The sequence below is a fragment of the Capsicum annuum genome, chromosome 11 (genome assembly GCF_002878395.1).
Source record: "Capsicum annuum cultivar UCD-10X-F1 chromosome 11, UCD10Xv1.1, whole genome shotgun sequence".
Classification (NCBI taxonomy): Eukaryota; Viridiplantae; Streptophyta; class Magnoliopsida; order Solanales; family Solanaceae; genus Capsicum; species Capsicum annuum.
Window position 1 is genome coordinate 230,804,093 of NC_061121.1, and position 17,555 is coordinate 230,821,647.

The window sequence follows — 17,555 nt, forward strand, 5'->3', positions numbered from 1 at the left end:
CATCAAACAAAATACTATCATACACTTTACATCTCTAAGAAGAATCGACGATCGCATCAAAAATGCAGTATTAGTACATCTGAGACTTCTTGATCGACACCCCACTCTAATTTTTTCCCTCAAAATAGTGAGATATTTGTTTTCCCTTCTACATATATATCTAGCGAAAATAACCAAAAAAATCTCTTATATTTAATAATATATTCAGAATGATTCTTAAACAATTTCTCATTTAATAAGTTATACATAATAAAAAATCAAATAATCCTATCAATAAATTTCGAATATCAAATTAAAAAAAAATCACACTTAGCGGTTGTGACATGACCAACTTAGATATATATATAACACAAAAAACGATTGTGGCAATACCATGGGACATAGAGAATTAATAATCCACCTTTTTGTATTGATATATTTATTTTAATCTATTCAAATTCAATTTAAATTTCTACTTGACACCCCCTATATATACTTGACATACTTCTTCATAACACAATCATAAAAACCCAACGAAGTCATATATTTTTTTCTCTCAAGTTTCATCACACATTAAAAATCATAGTTTAAATTAGAATTTAAAATATGATGAAACAAAATGTATATTTTCTGCTTCTTGTTGTTGTTGTTTCCATGGTTATTTCTTCACAGGGATCTGCTCGTTTCTTAGTAAACAACCTACGAGGTAATTATTTTTTATTTTCAATATATTTGTCGTGTTTATGAAAAATATTTGTCTCACGATACTTGTTATTTTAGAAGTTCACAAAAAAAATTAATTATTTTTTCAACGTCTTACCCTTAGTAATAATTGTTCTTGAGATTATATCTTAAAGCATAATTGCGGATAAATTAGTCAAACAAAAACACATTAAAAATTTTGAGACAGAGGAAATATACTGACGATTTTCATAAGTGTATGCTCTTTTCTTATATCATGTCTAAATCTGAGATAATAGAGTTATTCAATATTTGTGTCGATAAGATATAGCAAGTATTCAATGTAGTATTACATGTGTTTTTTGAAACTCCGAACCGTAGCTATTCTTCAAAGACATTGCCAAAAAATGATCAACGGATGCTATTTCTAAGAAGAATTAGTTGACAACCACATATCTGAGACAAGAGTTTAAGTTATATGGATCCTCGCTATAAATAATTTTCCACACTACGATCAAATTATTCAAGAATATTTAAAGATAAGTTTGAGAAACGTGTAATCTCGAAAATAAAATAAATTATCTTCTGCAATAAGTGTCAAGGGTTTTATCAGAAAATAGTTCGTTCTACCCTATAAAAGTAGGCATAAAATTGACGCACATTTTGCTCTGTTAGATCTCACTGAATATATTGTTATAGTTATTGTAACGCACATTCTGCTCTGTTAGATCTCACTGAATATATTGTTATAGTTATTGTATCTACTTAAACTTACAATTAAAGAAATTATATTATATTGATGAGTAAATTAACAAAAACTTTGAATGAATGCAGTGAAAGAGGAGGTAAAGCTTCCTAATAAAGCCATTGATGGAGATTCAATTGACAAGATAGGAAATTCAAATTTAAATGTAATTTTCTAGCCTTTTTTTTTTCTAATTATTTCTACTCACACACTTTTATTACTATTATTATACATTTATTGTGTTGATTTTTTTTATTTTTTATTTTGCTATTTTGTGTAGAGGTTGATGGGGCTAGAGGAATATTCATGTGAGGATGAAAATGATCAAAAATGCATTAAGAGAAGAGTTCTTGAAGAAGTTCACTTGGACTATATCTATACTCAACACCATAATCACCCTTAATTAATTAAGAGAGATTTCTTAATTATATTTACTTCTATATAGTTCAAGTATTAATTAATTAATATCAAGTGTAGCACTGCTTCTTAGAAGCAACGATAAAGTTGTCTTCGTGTGACTTATAGGTGATCACATTATAATGTTTCTCGTGTATTGTGATTAGTATATATATTTGGGAAAGTTTTTAGTACCACTAGTTTTGGGATTATGTTAAACATATATCTTTAGCAATTTGAGTATCGTATTGTTTTGTTGTACTGATTGTTTTTTTAAAATATATTTTGTCATGTTTTCTTTTTTAATATTTTGTCTTGGCTTCGTTTCTCTCATTGTTTTCTTTGTTCAAACTGTTTTTATTTGAGTGAGGGTCTAGTAGAAACAACATCTCTATCTTTCAAAATAGGGATAAGATCTGCGTACACACTATTCTTCTGATAAAAAATTAGTTAATTTATCATTCGTCATACTCTTGGGTCATAATAGTATCGCGAAGTGTAAAGTTAGCCAATAATTGAAAGTAGAGGTCAAAATAAATTTAACTCTTTCCCCTTTTTATAATATCAAATGATATTCAAGTTATTTATGTGTACCTTGATCATTACTTAGTAGGCGTTTGACCATGAAAGCTAAAATTTTTTGGAGTTGAAGTTGAAGTTGTGTTTGGCCTTTTGACTTTTCATGAGAGAAATTGAAGTGACCAAAGTGAAAACAAGTTTCAAAAAAGATGACATATCAAATATAGGCTCTTATCTCAACGAAGTTCGAAATGTCAATACTTAAAGACCTCCCCCCCACCCACCCACCCCGACGATCAAGGTATGATGGCGGCAATCAATCTCTATGCGGATGCAGAAGAATATTTAAAAACGACTTTTGAACACGTGAATTTCGACCCAACTATCGTAAGAACAGAATGGAAAGGTAAAAAATGATTCTATGTGCAGACGTGAAAGTTATAACAATCAAACGATTCTAGCTTCCATATGTACAACACATACTCCCAAACGTACAACCCTTTCTTGCATATATAAACTATCCGAAGCAATAAATTTCTTCTTCACTACTCTACTAGCCTTCTTATCACTATAGAAAAATCAAATCAAACTGAACCATTGTTCAATATACACTAACAAAAATCCAAAAATAAAAAAAATGAATCGAATCGAACTGAACCATTATTCAATACACACTAACAAAAATTCAAAAATCAAAAATTGAACTGAACCATTATTCAATATACACTAACAAAAATTCAAAAATAAAAAAATTAACTGAACTTGAAAATAATCAAACTTAACCATTGTTTCAATACACACTAACAAAAGTTTGGAAATCAAAAAATTGAACTGATATTCTAGAAAATTGAATACTCACCCCTAAATCGAAGCAAACCAAATCAACCCCAACTTGAAAAAAATCAAACCGAACCATTGTTTAGTACACACGAACAAAAATTTGAAATCCAAAAACTCAATTGAACTTGAAAAAAATGAACCGAACCATTGTTCAAGTAAACACTAACAAAAATTTGAAAATGAAAAAATCAAACTAAATCAAACCGAACTTTAAAAAATCAAACTAAAGCATTGTTCAATACACACAAACAAAAATTCGAAAATCAAAAAATCAGACCAAAATTTTAAAAGATCGAATGTCCATCCCTAAATCGAACTGAACCATTGTTCAATACATACTAATTATTCAATACACACCAACAAAATTTGAAAACTAAGAATCAAATCAAATTGAACCAGACCATTATTCAATATACACTAACAAAAATTCGGAAAATAAAAAAATCAAATCAAAATGTTAAAACCAAATATCCACCCCTAAATCGAATCGAACCATTCGGCCTGCAGCCTGGAACCCCCCACCCTAACTCCACTACGTACAATACATACTCCCAAACATACAACCCTTTCTTGCATATATAAACTCACCAGAGCAAAAAACATTCAGTCACACACCTTATCTTCACCTTCTCCATTGTACACTCTCACTCTCTGCTCTCCAGCAATGGCTAAAGACTCGAAAGAAGAAGAAGCTAAATTAACTAACTCAAACTCCTCGAAAAACTCGCCAGACCGAGACGAAGACGAAGACGAAGATGAAGATGAATCCGAGTCTGAAGATGAAGATGAAGTCGAAGAACCGGAAACTGAAGAAGAACCCGAGTCAGAGTTGGAGTCGGAATTGGATTCAGAATCTGAAGACGAAGTTCTATCGTACACACGAGCCGGTGGTGGTGAGCCAGATGAAGACAGCGAGGAGAACAACACTGCCGAAGCAAATGTGAGGAGATATATGAAGGTACTAAATTCGAAAACCCTAAAGCGGGAACTGGAAGAGGAGGAGAAAGGCGCTGTTTATCAGGAGGATTTATTCGATTTTCCTAGAGATTACGAGAATTGGAGGGAAATAGATTTGAAGGAATTATGGGCGGATGCTCCACTTGCGATGACGAAACCAGGTTGGGATCCCAATTGGGTTGATGAGGAAGAAGAAGATATTGTTGCTGAAGAATATGATGCGGGTCGGGAACCACCAATTGCTCCGTTTTATGTACCGTATAGGAAACCGTATCCGGTTATACCGGATAATCATTATGATATATCGAATCCTAAGAGTGTTATTGAAGAGCTTGATAGGATTGAGGAGTTCTTGAAATGGGTTAGCTTCATTTTTGCTGATGGTAGCTCGTGAGTTCTTTTGCTCCTTTTCGACTTTTGAAGTTCTTTTTTCGCTTTTTTTGCTTAATGTGGCTTGTATTTGCTTTCGAATTGTGGTAAAGATTGTTTTTTTTCCCACTACAAGAATGGTGAACTTTGAATATGAGTATAATTAGCTATATGGTTTAAGCTGCTAGTCTTAATATTCATGATCATAGCCATTGGAGTTGAACTGAATAGTGGATTTTGTGCTTTTATTCTCTGTGCTAATGTGGAGCAGTTGTTCTTTTCCGAAGCTAGAAGTGGTTGTGTGTTTTGGTTTTCAAGTTTCAAACTTACTTGACACTGACCAACACTATCCCTACGAGAATGGTGAACTTTGAGTATGAGTATAATGGGATATAAGATTGTTTTTTCCCACTACAAGAATGGTGAGCTTTGAGTATGAGTAGAATGGGATATAAGATTGTTTTTTTCCACTACAAGAATGGTGAATTTTGAGTATTTAGTTTAATGGGATATAAGATTTTAGCTGCTTCTTGAGCTCGGGGACTATTGTAAACAAACTCTTTGCCTTTAGGGGTGAGGTTTGCGTACACTCTACCTTCCTGAGATCGGGATCTTGTGGGATTACACTAGCTAAAAATTTTTTTTTTCCCTCCAAGAATGGTGAACTTTGATTACGAATATATAATTGGCTATATGGTTTTAGCTGCTCATTTGAGCAGGGTTAATTGGAAATGGCCTCTCTTGCTTTCCGAGGTAGTGGTGAGGTCTATATAAACTCTATACTCCCTAGACTCCAGTGTGGGATTACACTAGTTAGGTAGGTTGTTGTTGTATATGGTTTTAGTTGGTAGTGTTACTATTATTGAAATGGGTTAGCTTCTTTTTTGCTGATGGTAGCTCGTGAGTCTTTTGGTCTTTCTTTTTCGATTTTCGAGTTTTTTCGCCTTTTTGCTTTATTATTTGAGGTAAAGATTGTTGTTTTTGCTTACAAGAATGGTGAAATTTGTGTATGAGTGTAATGGGATACGTGGTTTTAGCTACTCGTTGAGATGAGGGGTCTATCGGAGACAACCTTTCTACCTCCCAAGGTCTACGTGAACTCTAGACTCCCTTACTCCACGTGTGGTTTTAGCTCCTAGTGTTAGTATGCTTGCATTGGGTTAGGTGTTTTTTTTCTGATGTTAGTTCATGAGTCTTTTGTTCTTTCCTTTTCGATTTTTTGCCTTTTTGCTTAATGGGGTTTTGTATTTGCTTTATTATTGATGGAAAGATTGTTTTTTTCCCCAACAAGAATGGTTGATATAATTGGCTTTATGGTTTTAGCCGCTCCTTGAGCTTAGGGTTTATCGGAAACGGCCTCTCTAGCTTCTCTAGGTAGGGGTCAGGTCTGCGTAAACTCGACTCTCCCTAGACTCCACTTGTGGGATTACACTAGCTAGGCATGTTGTTGTATATGGTTTTAGGTGGTAGTGTTTCTTTCCTTGAATTGGGTTAGATGGATTTTTGCTGATGGTAGCTCGTGTGTTTTTTGATCTCTTCTTTTTGATTTTTTTGCCTTTTTACTTAACGGGCTTTTGTATTTGAGTTTATAATTCGAGGTAAAGATTGTTTCCCCCTACGAGAATGTTGAACTTTGAATATGCGATATGGTTTTAGCTAGTGTTACTATTCATAATCATAGGCATTGGAGTTGAACTGAAGAGTAGAGGAGTTGAACTGAAAAGTAGATTGTGTGCTTGTATTCAGTGTGCTAATGTAGAGGAGTTTTAAAATGGGTTGGCTACTTTTTTGCTGATGGTAGATCGTGAGTCATTTGCTCTTTCTTTTTGATTTTTAAATTCTTTTTCGCCTTTTGCTTAATAGGTTTTGTATTTACTTTATATTCGAGGTAGTTCATGAATCTTTTGCTCTTTCTTTTCAACTTTTAAGATTTTTTCGCCCTTTTTCTTTGTGGGTTTTGTATTTGCTTTATCTTTCAAGGTAAATATTGTTTTTGTCCTCTCAAGAATGATGAACTTTGAATATGCATATAATTGGCTATATGGTTTTAGCTGCTAGTCTTAATATTCATGATCATAGGTTGGGGTGTACATAGGTCGGGTTGGTTCGGTTTTTATTAAAAAAAAATATCAAACCAATTATGTCGGTTTATTAAAACTATAAACCAAATCAAACCAACATAAAATTAATTTTTTTGGTTTAGGTTTTAGTCGATTTTTTTGGGTTTTTCGTTTTTTTTAATAATATTTAGTTTTTACAATTATATTGTGATCGAAGACTTGATCAAATATGTTTTCACTGATGTGCTAATGAAAAACCATAATTATGAAAAAATGAGGAGTGAAAAACTCTATTAAAACGAAAAAGTGAGATGAAGAGTGAAAAGTTTAGGTTTTAAGTTTATATTGAGTTTTGGATCATTTAATTAGGAATTAATGGACAAATATTACAACTTAAAGACCCAAATTTAAATATATATTTACATCTACTTTCAAATTATTGAAAATTACTAAAACTAGTTGAAAAAGTATTTAAAAAGTAGATTATAATTAATATTTTATGTATAAAAAAATTTGAATATTAATATATTAAAAGTGTGAAGGGCCTTAAAAATGACGCTTGAACTTTTTTCCCTTCATTAGAAGCTTCTACAATAGATAAAAACGTCTTTTTACTATTTTCCTCAATTTATTATTTAATTAGATTAAAGATTCCTAAAATATATGAAAAGAATTTAATAACTCCTAAAATATATAGAAAAAATCGTGATAAACTAAAAACTTCTAGTACTTCATAATTTAAAATTATAAAGAAGAATAAGTCGAATATTATGAATAAAATTGTAGGACAAGTCAAAGTTAAAAAAGGAAGAAATCGTTGTGCACGTAAAAAAAAGGAGGCGGAAAAATTTATATTTAATTATATGATTTATAAAAGGAAAACTGTATAAATAGAATAAATTTAATTTATTGTTCTTACGCATGAGTTTTAGGATTTAATAACATATATTTGTTGATTTTGATTATTTAATCTATGTAATATTTAGTACTTCTAAAAATAGAATTTTGCCTTATCTAAAAAATATTCTTTATAATTCTATTTAAGTAATATTTTGGATCAAAATTTATACGAAACAAATTCTTATATTGTACTTTTGCTTTTTATTTTAGTTTTGATTCACGTGTTTTCTTACTATCATTATCATCATCCCTTTTGCCTTTATTTATTTCTTTTAAATCATATCTTTAAGGATTATATATGAAGAATAATAATCAATAATTGACGTTGATTCTCTCTTTTGATAATTTCTTGTGTTTCTCTTTTAGTTGAAAGTTTCTGATCGAAAAATTGGATAAGTATGTTGCCGCCGAATGAAGTTGTCAAAAATCAAAGGTTTATTGCTCTTTTTTTCTTTTACTTTCTTTGCGTAATCGTGACATAATTTTGATTATCGTGACATAAAAAGGGCTCCAATCCCATTTTTCTTTTTAAAAAAAAACATATCAAGGTCACAAATTAGTATAGGAGGTTAAATTCTTTTTTATTTATGAGTCATGTTTTTTGTAATATTGTAGCTTTTATGTACAATTCAACCACTATGGAAATCTATATTATTTGTAAGTGAGACATATTAATTGTTATTTATGTTAAAGAAAATCGTAATACTAATTTATGAGAATAACATAAAAAAGGCGGCTATGAAATTTCAAAGAACAAAACAAAATCGAAGCAAAAAAGTTGTTTGTAGTATAGTCATTTTCACCAATATCACATTATGCATAGTACCCTCCTCTATCGAAGGTTGGGTTTGATTGAGTTGGTTTTAGTTTATATGTGAATGTCTTGGTTGTTTGTAATCACATGTGGATATTTGATCTTCATAATCTAAATTTAAAGATTTGATAATATGGAGCCACATACAAATGTAGATGTAGGAATTCGACTAAATATAATTCAAATATCTACTTAAAAAATCTGACTATGTAGATTTGAGATATGAACACGAAAATTGGACTGATATTTATGTAAGGAGGAGGATCTGAACGCTTATATATAAAAGGCCGTTATTCAACATTCTTCATCACAAATTTTTAAGGTATTATTCTCTCAATTATTTTTGCCTTCGACAATATTGCATTTTTTTCTCTAGGAACATTTCTTTTATCATCTTTTGTGCATGTAATTGATAAGGTTTTAATTTTACTGTTGTGTCCTATTTTAGTCTTTTTTTGGCATAAGATTGGTAAGCAAACAATGTTATTATAATTAGATATCTTTGTAAAAATTTATAATCCACTCTATTTGAGTAAATTACTATTTAACTTTTTATAATAAAGTTATATATAAATATCTATATAAGCTTTCGCAGTAGACAAAATCGTCTAATTTTAAATAATCAAAGGCTACACGTGCGGTTAAAATAATATATATATATATATATATATATTATGTCGGTTTGATTTGGGTTCGGTTTGACTTTTTTTTGGTTAAGACCAAACCAAACCAAGAATGGTCGGTTTTTTTTTTCTAACGCCAAACCAATCAAACCAAACCATAAGTCGATTTTTTTTCTCGGTTTGGTTTGGTTCTTCGGTTTGACTTGACGGTTTGGTCTGTACACCTCTAATCATAGGCATTGGAGTTGAACTGAATAGTGGATTTTGTGCTTGTATTCTTTGTGCTAATGTGGAGCAGTTCTTTTCCGAAGCTAAAAGTGGTTATGTGTTATGCTTTTCAAGTGTCAAACTTAATTGACACTGACTAACACTATCCCTATATAGTTTAGCTTTAGTGATTTCCATACTCTAATGTAGTGTCTAGTTAATCGTCTTCCGATTTCACTCCAAAAATTTGGTTAAAGTAAATCTTGAATAGAGAAATTGAATGTGAATGAAATGGATGAGATCATTCATATAGTTGTAATAAATAGTGGTTGTTATTGGAAGTTGGTCATTTTTGTTTCAGCTAAAGAAACCTAAGTACTAATCCTAGTATCTTAAAATTCTCTCCGTTCCTATGATAATGGAAATGCTTATACTTGCTATTCAATGCTATATGTAACTTGAGATATAGAGGATTAGGGGAGTGGAAGTAAAAGCGGATAGGTGTCGTTCATTTCCCAAGTTTGGTTATGCAGTAAACAGGGAATAAGCTGGTTACTCTCTTCTTCTGTAAGGCACTAGAGATGCTAGAAAATATAGCTGATGACTAACTCCATTTAAGCAACTCGGTTAAAAGGTTGTGTTTTCTTTTGTTGAGGCTCTCAGTTCGTTTTAAGTTGTGAAGCTTTGGTATATGGTTTAAACTGGAATAGGTCTTCATAATGAAGCCCATTACTCCTCGATGAACTGAAATGTAACTTGATGCCTAATTAAAAGAAGTAAATGATAATTTTGATCAAACAAGAAAAACATCTTCTGATGGCTACTTCTAAGAAGTACCTTAAACTTGGTAGAGCACTTCTCATATCAAAGTAGGTGGTTTCTGATTATTATATTTTTGGACATGTTCAATAGTTATGATTAACACATCTGCAAGTTTACTGCCATGTTCATTCTTTCCTGACAAAATCAGAATCCTTCTATTGTTGGTTTAAAGAGAACATTATTTTGGAGGAGCCCATTTGTGGCTATGTGTTCAGAAGATGCTAGGTATCAGATACTAAATCAGATTAATATGAAATTCTTTTTTTGGATTATCTCTAATGTTTTATTTTTTAATCCTTTTGGCTGAGGATGTTCATTTGACTAAATGTTATCGCTTGGTGTATTTGTCCACACCATTGTTTTCCAAAGCTTGTATTTTTTTATTTTTTTTGGTCATTTATATCGCTTCCTCAAAAAAAAATTGATATTCTTTTTCATAGAACGTCTAGGTAGGTCTCATGGATCGTTTCAAACTTCGATCTATCCATATTCTTTCTAAGGTTGATGTTTTGTGATTTCGACCTTCCAACTTCGCAGTAATGAGTAACATGAGAGATGTCCTTTTACTTTATACTTCTGAAAGTATCTATCTCGTTGCATCTTTGCTATGCCTCCAATTTTGCGTAGTTTTGCCTGAACTCCATGTTTTCATGCCTCTTACATGCCTGCATTTTCTTATTGTTGTTTGGAAATGTTTGCCCATTCGTGTTGGCATCCCATATAAAGTAGGCTCTGCTTTATTGCCATGATTGCAGTTTCACTTTTTTGTGTTACGGAATAAAATGTCTTCCCGACTTGGGATCCCTTATCAAATTAATGTTCTTGTGTCTAACTACTCCAAACTCCAGTAACTATGTTAATTTTAAGCAACGACAGTTTAGCTTTTGTACCTTTTTCTTCTAGTTTTTAGATGATGTTATCAGTAAAATGGATGATCTTTTATGTTTGAAGGTATGAAGGCACTGTTTGGGATGACTTGGCACATGGAAAAGGTGTTTATGTGGCTGAGCAAGGACTGGTCAGGTTTGTCGGTATTACTTTTACTAGCTGTCGTTCTATCATTTGCTTGGTATTGCTAATTTATATCATGTTGTTTGTCGGGATTTCTTCGACTTTAAATCTGCATCACTGCATCATTCGTTATTTCTTTTTTGCTTCTCGAAGGTATGAAGGTGAATGGCTTCAAAACAACATGGAAGGTCATGGAGTTGTTGAGGTTGAGATACCCCACATAGAACCCATCCCAGGATCCAAGTATGTTTATGCTCCAAAATGTTGCGCATAGATACTTTTAACTTTGATGTTCTATCTTTCGTATTAAGTAGTAATTGTTTCCCAGACTTGAAGCCAAGATGAGAGCTGAAGGCAAAATAATAAAGAGAGACTTCATGTCCCCAGAAGACAGAGAATGGCTGGAGAAGGATATTGAAGATACCGTGGACCTAACAAATGGAAATTATGAAATTCCTTTCTATGAGAATGATGAATGGGTCAGGCAATTCGGCAAGAAACCGTAAGTTTTACTTGCAAACAGAGAATTGATGGGTGTGGAAAATCTAGTCCATTTGCATTATTTATCTGAAGTGCAGCCTGTGAAATCTAGTTAGGACTACAGTAAGATAAGGAATTAGTGTACACATTATTATTTGTTGTTTTTTCCTGTCCCCTCAATTCCAGTAAACTTGATTCTTTTATAATTATCGTATTTTTTTTGGCCACACCTGTTACATTTAGAATTCTTTTTATTTGAGTAATGGAGTTGTATATCCTTGTTCTCTTTCGGATCTCCTGTTATCTGTACTATTTATAAAGTGGGTTTAAGTGGTTAATGTACCTCAAGGACACGAACTTACACGTTAAACTCGGTTATCTTATTATGTTCTTCTGTTAGGGAGAAGGGACGGTATCGCTATGCTGGCCAATGGAAGCATGGGAGAATGCATGGCTGTGGTTTATATGAACTTAATGAACGTGTAATTTACGTAAGTGCCTGTCAAACCTTCATTCTCATGTTTCAACAACAACATACTGTTGAATGAGGGAGAAGGGAGACTATGCATGTTTGAAGAGTCGAACACACGCCATTGCTCACTATAAAGAGCTAGTGTGACCAGATGGACTATTCTCATGTTTGACATCAAAAATTATTTGTCCAATAGAAACTTTAACAAATTGCTGAAGACTCTCATTATCACTAGATGACTAGATAATCTCCAACCTTACAGGCAAATCATGACCTATGATTTTGACATTGAGGAGAATATATTTAACTCTTAAAAACAAAAACCTGGTATTTTAAACAAGATATGAGTTAATGAATTTATCTATAGTTCTCACTACAAAATTTGTCCATCCTTGCCCAACTGGTTAGGATTGTCTCAGAATGGTCGAGAAAAATCAAGAAAAACTTTCAACAAAAGGGGAGGAAAAAAGGAAAAAAAAAAACGGTGAAAACGACACTTACAGGCTATCTTCTGAGCAATTTTTATGAGTATAGGTTGCTGAAATTTGAAGAAAAAGATGAACTCTAGAAACACTATTGTCAATGCTCTTGTATAACCCTTTAGGATTTGGCTGTGCAGAAAACATCAAAAAACTCGCAAGAGCTTTACACTGACAATACAATCAGCTTATAGTCTTCACACATTGAGTTGAAAATACATAAATTTTAATAATCTACCAATCACTCATTAACTGACCTTGCATAGTTATTTTTTCCCGAAAAAAACTCCTAGAAATTAAATAGAAGCGATATTTTAAGCTGAACATGGCAAAATGAGCTACAAAGCTATGGAAGGAAGAGTCACTTCCTGACTCTTCTCATAGTCTCATCATTTCTGCTTTTCACTTCACGATTTATGTTGCACACGCATCTATAGTGGCTTTGGGAATCTAGATCCGGAGATAGAGATCAAGTTAACCTTTTCATATTGTGGTGCAGGGCCGTTTTTATTTTGGAGATCTTTTGGCGGCGGATACTTATGGATGTGACGCAGAAATATCAGCGGTAATTTGAAAACTAAGCATATGCTGCTTGGCTTTTCAGCTGAAGTTTACTATTTATTTACAGCATTTATTTCAGATGCATGCAGGTATAGCAGAAGTTGCGGCTGCTAAGGCTCGGATGTTTATTAACAAGCCTGATGGAAGTACGTTGTGTTTTCTTATGTATCTTATTTATGTGCTTTCTCCCATGATTAGTTACACTCATGAATTTCTGCATGAAATAATCAGAACCCGATAACGAATATTTGCCTGTCATTGTGGAATTTTATTGGGAATGAACTTTACAATCACATATATTATTTACGGAGTTTGGGATTCGAGTTTCTTTTCGTTTCTTTTCTATCTACATTGTTAAAAATTAAAATATTTCTATGAGAACATGTCTAATGTGAAAAGAAAAGGATATTTGCTACTAAGATTTTCAATGAAAACATGTCAATTATGTCAAAAAGAAGGAACTTGTATGCATATTTGACAAAGATTGTATGCGACATATTAGTTAGATGATTGGATTTACTAAGCGGTACACACTCCAAGATATCCCTTTCTTTTCCAGTTCTCAAAAAAAAAAGATCAAATACTTTTTCTTTAACAGCCAGACACTTGTTACAGATGTAATTAATGAACTGAGAGATCGTTTACTTGTGCATCTGTTTTGACTGAAAGAGATGATCACTTAGCACTTCTGACAGAAGAAAACCAGTTGTTTGGACGGACAGTGGAATAAAGGAGATGGCCTACTTATGAAGCATATGTGTGTGTGCATGTCTCGCGTGCGTGTAACACAAACCCCATTTTAGGGATGTTTAGATTTGTATGAAAATGTGTCTATGCAACTATATCTATCAAAAAGATAAAAAGTCATGTTCTGCTTTCTGAAGGAAGTTATACAACCATGACTGAAAGATATAAGATTTGCCAGTAGTGCTATTTTTGGTTTCCAAATGTATTTGGAGGTTAAACTATATGCACTATCAGAAATTCATTTACTGTATGAACTCTGATTATGAGAACCATCTTAGTTTTTTGGACCGTGCATTTCTAATGTTTTGCATTATGATTATCATAAATTCAGTCCCCTTCAGGTTTCAGTTCTAATTCAATATGTCGTAATATCACCTTTCTCATCAGTATGTAATGGCTTTAAAATGTATTCCAATCATTAATTTTTCCTTTGTTCAAACTGCTACTCGAATGTTACTTGGCATTTTGTTTTAGAGGACTGTTGAAGCTGTTCTAGAGACATTTTGACTGTGACTTAGCATTTGGTTGACTATGCTGGAACTTCTAACGTGCACCTCGACTTAATCATCTGTCCTCTTGTCATCGTTCATAACTGGTAGAGTTGGTTCAAGGGCTATCGACTTTTCTAACTCACTTTACCTGTTCTCTGGCAGTGGTGAGAGAAGAGAGAGGTCCCTATGGTGATCCTCAGCATCCATATCTATACGAAGAAGATGATGTGTGGATGGCACCAGGTTTCATCAACCAGTTTTATGAAGTGAGTCGAAATCAAACTTCAATCTGTTTATCATCTTTGCTGCTATAAATAAGGGAAGTTAGAACTGATTCATTTGTTATGCAGGTTCCCGATTATTGGAAAGCATATGTGGATGATGTGGATGAAGAAAGAGAAATGTGGTTGAACTCATTTTACAAAGCTCCTTTGCGACTACCTATGCCTGCAGAGCTTGAACATTGGTGGGAAAAAGGTAAGATCTTTTAGTCATTCTATATCATCATCTATCAGGGATGGTCATTGGAAAATTTGTCACAGTTGTATGTTCATTGCATTCAAACTCCCCGAGCTTCGGCATAGTATACAACCTTCTGCTAACAATATCATTTAGAAAAATCTGATAAACCAGTTAATGTAGACTTACTTTTTGTTCCCTTTTTTAAGATCACGAGCCAGAATTCGTTCTACTTAACAAGGAACCAGAGCCTGATCCTGAAGATCCTTCTAAACTCGTATATACTGAAGATCCCGTCATCCTGCACACTCCAACTGGAAGGATTATCAACTATGTGGAAGATGAGGAGCATGGAGTGCGATTGTTTTGGCAGCCTCCTGTCAAAAAGGGTGAAGATGTTGATCCTGATAAGGTTGAATTCCTTCCCCTAGGATTTGACGAGTTTTATGGGCGAGGTGGAGATGTCAAATCAGATAATGTATTGAAGCGGTTTGTTACCTCCATGGGAAATGCATGTAAACCGATGTTCGACAAACTGGAGAAATGGGCCGAAGAGAAGAAGAAAGCAGGCGAGATGAAGATGGAGCTGTTGAAAAAAGAGTTTGAATTAGCAGAAGCAGAATTGTCTCTGAAGGAAGCATTGGAAGACATGGATGATGAATTAAAAAGAATGCAAGAAGAGGAGGAAAAGAAAGTTCAAATGGGAACCGAAGAAGAAGATGATATTATACCTTCTGAACCAACAGACACACTTGATGAAACTTGGGTGGAAAAGAAGGAAGCTGAGGAGGAGGACGAGGAAGAGGAAGGAGAGGAGGAGGTTACCGCATCAAGTTTTGGATCTGTTGACAATCAAAGCTCAGCTAAAAGTGACAAGAAGGACAGCAAAGCTGGAAAGGCTCCATTTGGGGCATCCTCTTTGTCATTTGCTGCCTGTAGTCTGGTTCCCACTGTAAGTTTGAAATCACTTAAATTTGGTTAGCGAAGCTTCATCTATAAGGATTATGTTACAGTTAGAAATAGTTTCATAAGATGAAAATCTAGAAAGGTTACTTATTTTTACATGCAGCTTTGATAAACATCAGCAAATTATCATTAGAAACCGTTAGCATCACACAAACATATCCCAATACATAATACTAGCTTATATCGATCTGCTGGAAGTTTTTAGATAACGTGAACAGATTGTTATTTGAAAAACTTGAGTAATGATTTCTGGAGAAGGATAGATGCTTTAGGGGATATCAGACAATATTCATCTTGGTTTCCTGATATCGTGGTTTGTGCAAAGACTCTCTAAATGTTGCAGCGGTCGTGTCAGATCCTCCAAAAACACACCACTTTTGGAGGATCTGATATGCACCAAACGGCATTTTTGGGGAGTCTGAACAACAGCATCCAAGTACTTCTGAACTCTTTACCTTAATTACGATCTCTTTTTGTTTCGGCTTGCAGGTGCCACCAAAGCTACAACATACATTTACGGCTTGGAAGGGAAAGTTGACGCCTAAGCCGTCATCTCCATTGTCCGACGCTCCATGTAATATTCATGAATTACCAAAGGAGCAACAGACTCCAGGCTCAATTAGCTTCCCTTACGTTGTTGTGCAAAATGGAAGATTAAGAGCAGTCAGTCGAGCACAATTGCAAGATAAGTACCTCAGCAAGTCGCGTATCAGAAACCGCTCAAAGCAGAAATCGTCTTCACAAATCCAAGGATATCAAGAAGAGCTTTGCTTCAACATATTATCATTACACACGCCATTGCCTTTGTAGCGAAGCTATTTTTCCTTCCCCATCCTCTCCCTCTCATTCATTGATGAACAACTTTGATCAATTTTGCAGTGCAGCGGCGAATTGTTTGATTCGAGTTAGGCATATCCATGTCATACAGTGTAACATGGAATTGTTCCAATTTCCTTAATTTGTAACATGTATTATTGTTCTCATCAGTTCTTATCATTTCGGATAGTAAGAGCTTAAGGTTGTGTTCCAGGTCCATAAGAAAGAAGCCGACATCGAGGTTGACACCTTCCCGTCGATGTGAGCTCTTGGGGAAGATACCCAATCATGATCAGGATAGCAAACCAAAAGCTATGGAACTTGGATGTGAGTCTTTTGTCGAAATGGAATGGCTTTTCTTTTTATCTTTTTATTTATCGTGAATGGGGGAATCATTACATATAGTATGCCCGATCGGCTTATTTTTTTGTTTTATGCCCCGTAACTCTTCCTCAGTCAGGCTTGGGTATAATAGCAGAGCAAGTACTAGTAGCATAACAAAAAAGTCTTCCTCGTCGTTAATATCTTTGCTCGCAACAATTGGTAACTCGGTATGCGTGTTGGTGGGAGATAGCAGGTATTTTGTGAAGTTAGTCGAGGGGCCTTATGTATGTGTTTCGGTGGGAGATAGTAGATATTTTGCGGAGTTAATCAAGGTGTCCTGTATTCGTATGTTGGTCCTAACACCACAATTATGTACAAGAAAATGATAGATAAGCCACTTCTCTTCATGCCTACCTAGTCTCTCATGAGAAGATTAAGAATTACAATTTGAATGTTGATCTCACAACTAATTTCATTAATGGGCTAATTTGATTAAAAAAAAATATACATCTTAATAGAGATTTAAATAAGCAATTTTAAAAAAAAATATATCAAAAGAAATTAAATGTGAAAAAAACTACTAGTAACTTTGCATATCAAAAAGTTAGAAAATAGATTTCAAATGATATATATAAATATATATATATATATATTTTATACAAAATAAATTAAAGTCCTTTCCATGAAACTTGCTTTACGTCACCATGTTGATTGAACCGTCCCTGATTGATAGGTGCTTGTAATGGGACCGGTGTGACTTTTCTTAGTCACGATCTAAAATTTTGTTAGAGTTACAACAAATGTTAAACAACAATCTAATATTTTGTGTCTAACCTT

At 33.5% G+C, this 17,555-nt stretch overlaps 2 protein-coding genes across 2 annotated transcripts; both read left to right on the plus strand.

Moving 5' to 3' along the window:
* The first annotated feature begins 496 nt into the window (after nt 1-496).
* LOC107847110 (putative phytosulfokines 6) lies at nt 497-2,092 on the plus strand. Its single transcript, XM_016691347.2, has 3 exons — nt 497-685; nt 1,495-1,571; nt 1,686-2,092. The coding sequence occupies exons 1-3, from the start codon at nt 586-588 to the stop codon at nt 1,806-1,808; spliced, it is 300 nt and encodes a 99-aa protein (XP_016546833.1). The 5' UTR covers nt 497-585; the 3' UTR covers nt 1,809-2,092.
* A 1,483-nt stretch (nt 2,093-3,575) lies between these two features.
* Nucleotides 3,576-16,759, plus strand: LOC107847783 (protein TIC 100). Its single transcript, XM_016692264.2, has 11 exons — nt 3,576-4,507; nt 10,864-10,935; nt 11,077-11,166; nt 11,252-11,425; nt 11,804-11,894; nt 12,854-12,919; nt 12,995-13,061; nt 14,316-14,419; nt 14,504-14,630; nt 14,822-15,564; nt 16,068-16,759. Exons 1-11 carry the CDS (start codon nt 3,825-3,827, stop codon nt 16,386-16,388), a joined length of 2,538 nt encoding a protein of 845 aa, XP_016547750.1. The 5' UTR covers nt 3,576-3,824; the 3' UTR covers nt 16,389-16,759.
* Nucleotides 16,760-17,555: the final 796 nt, after the last annotated feature.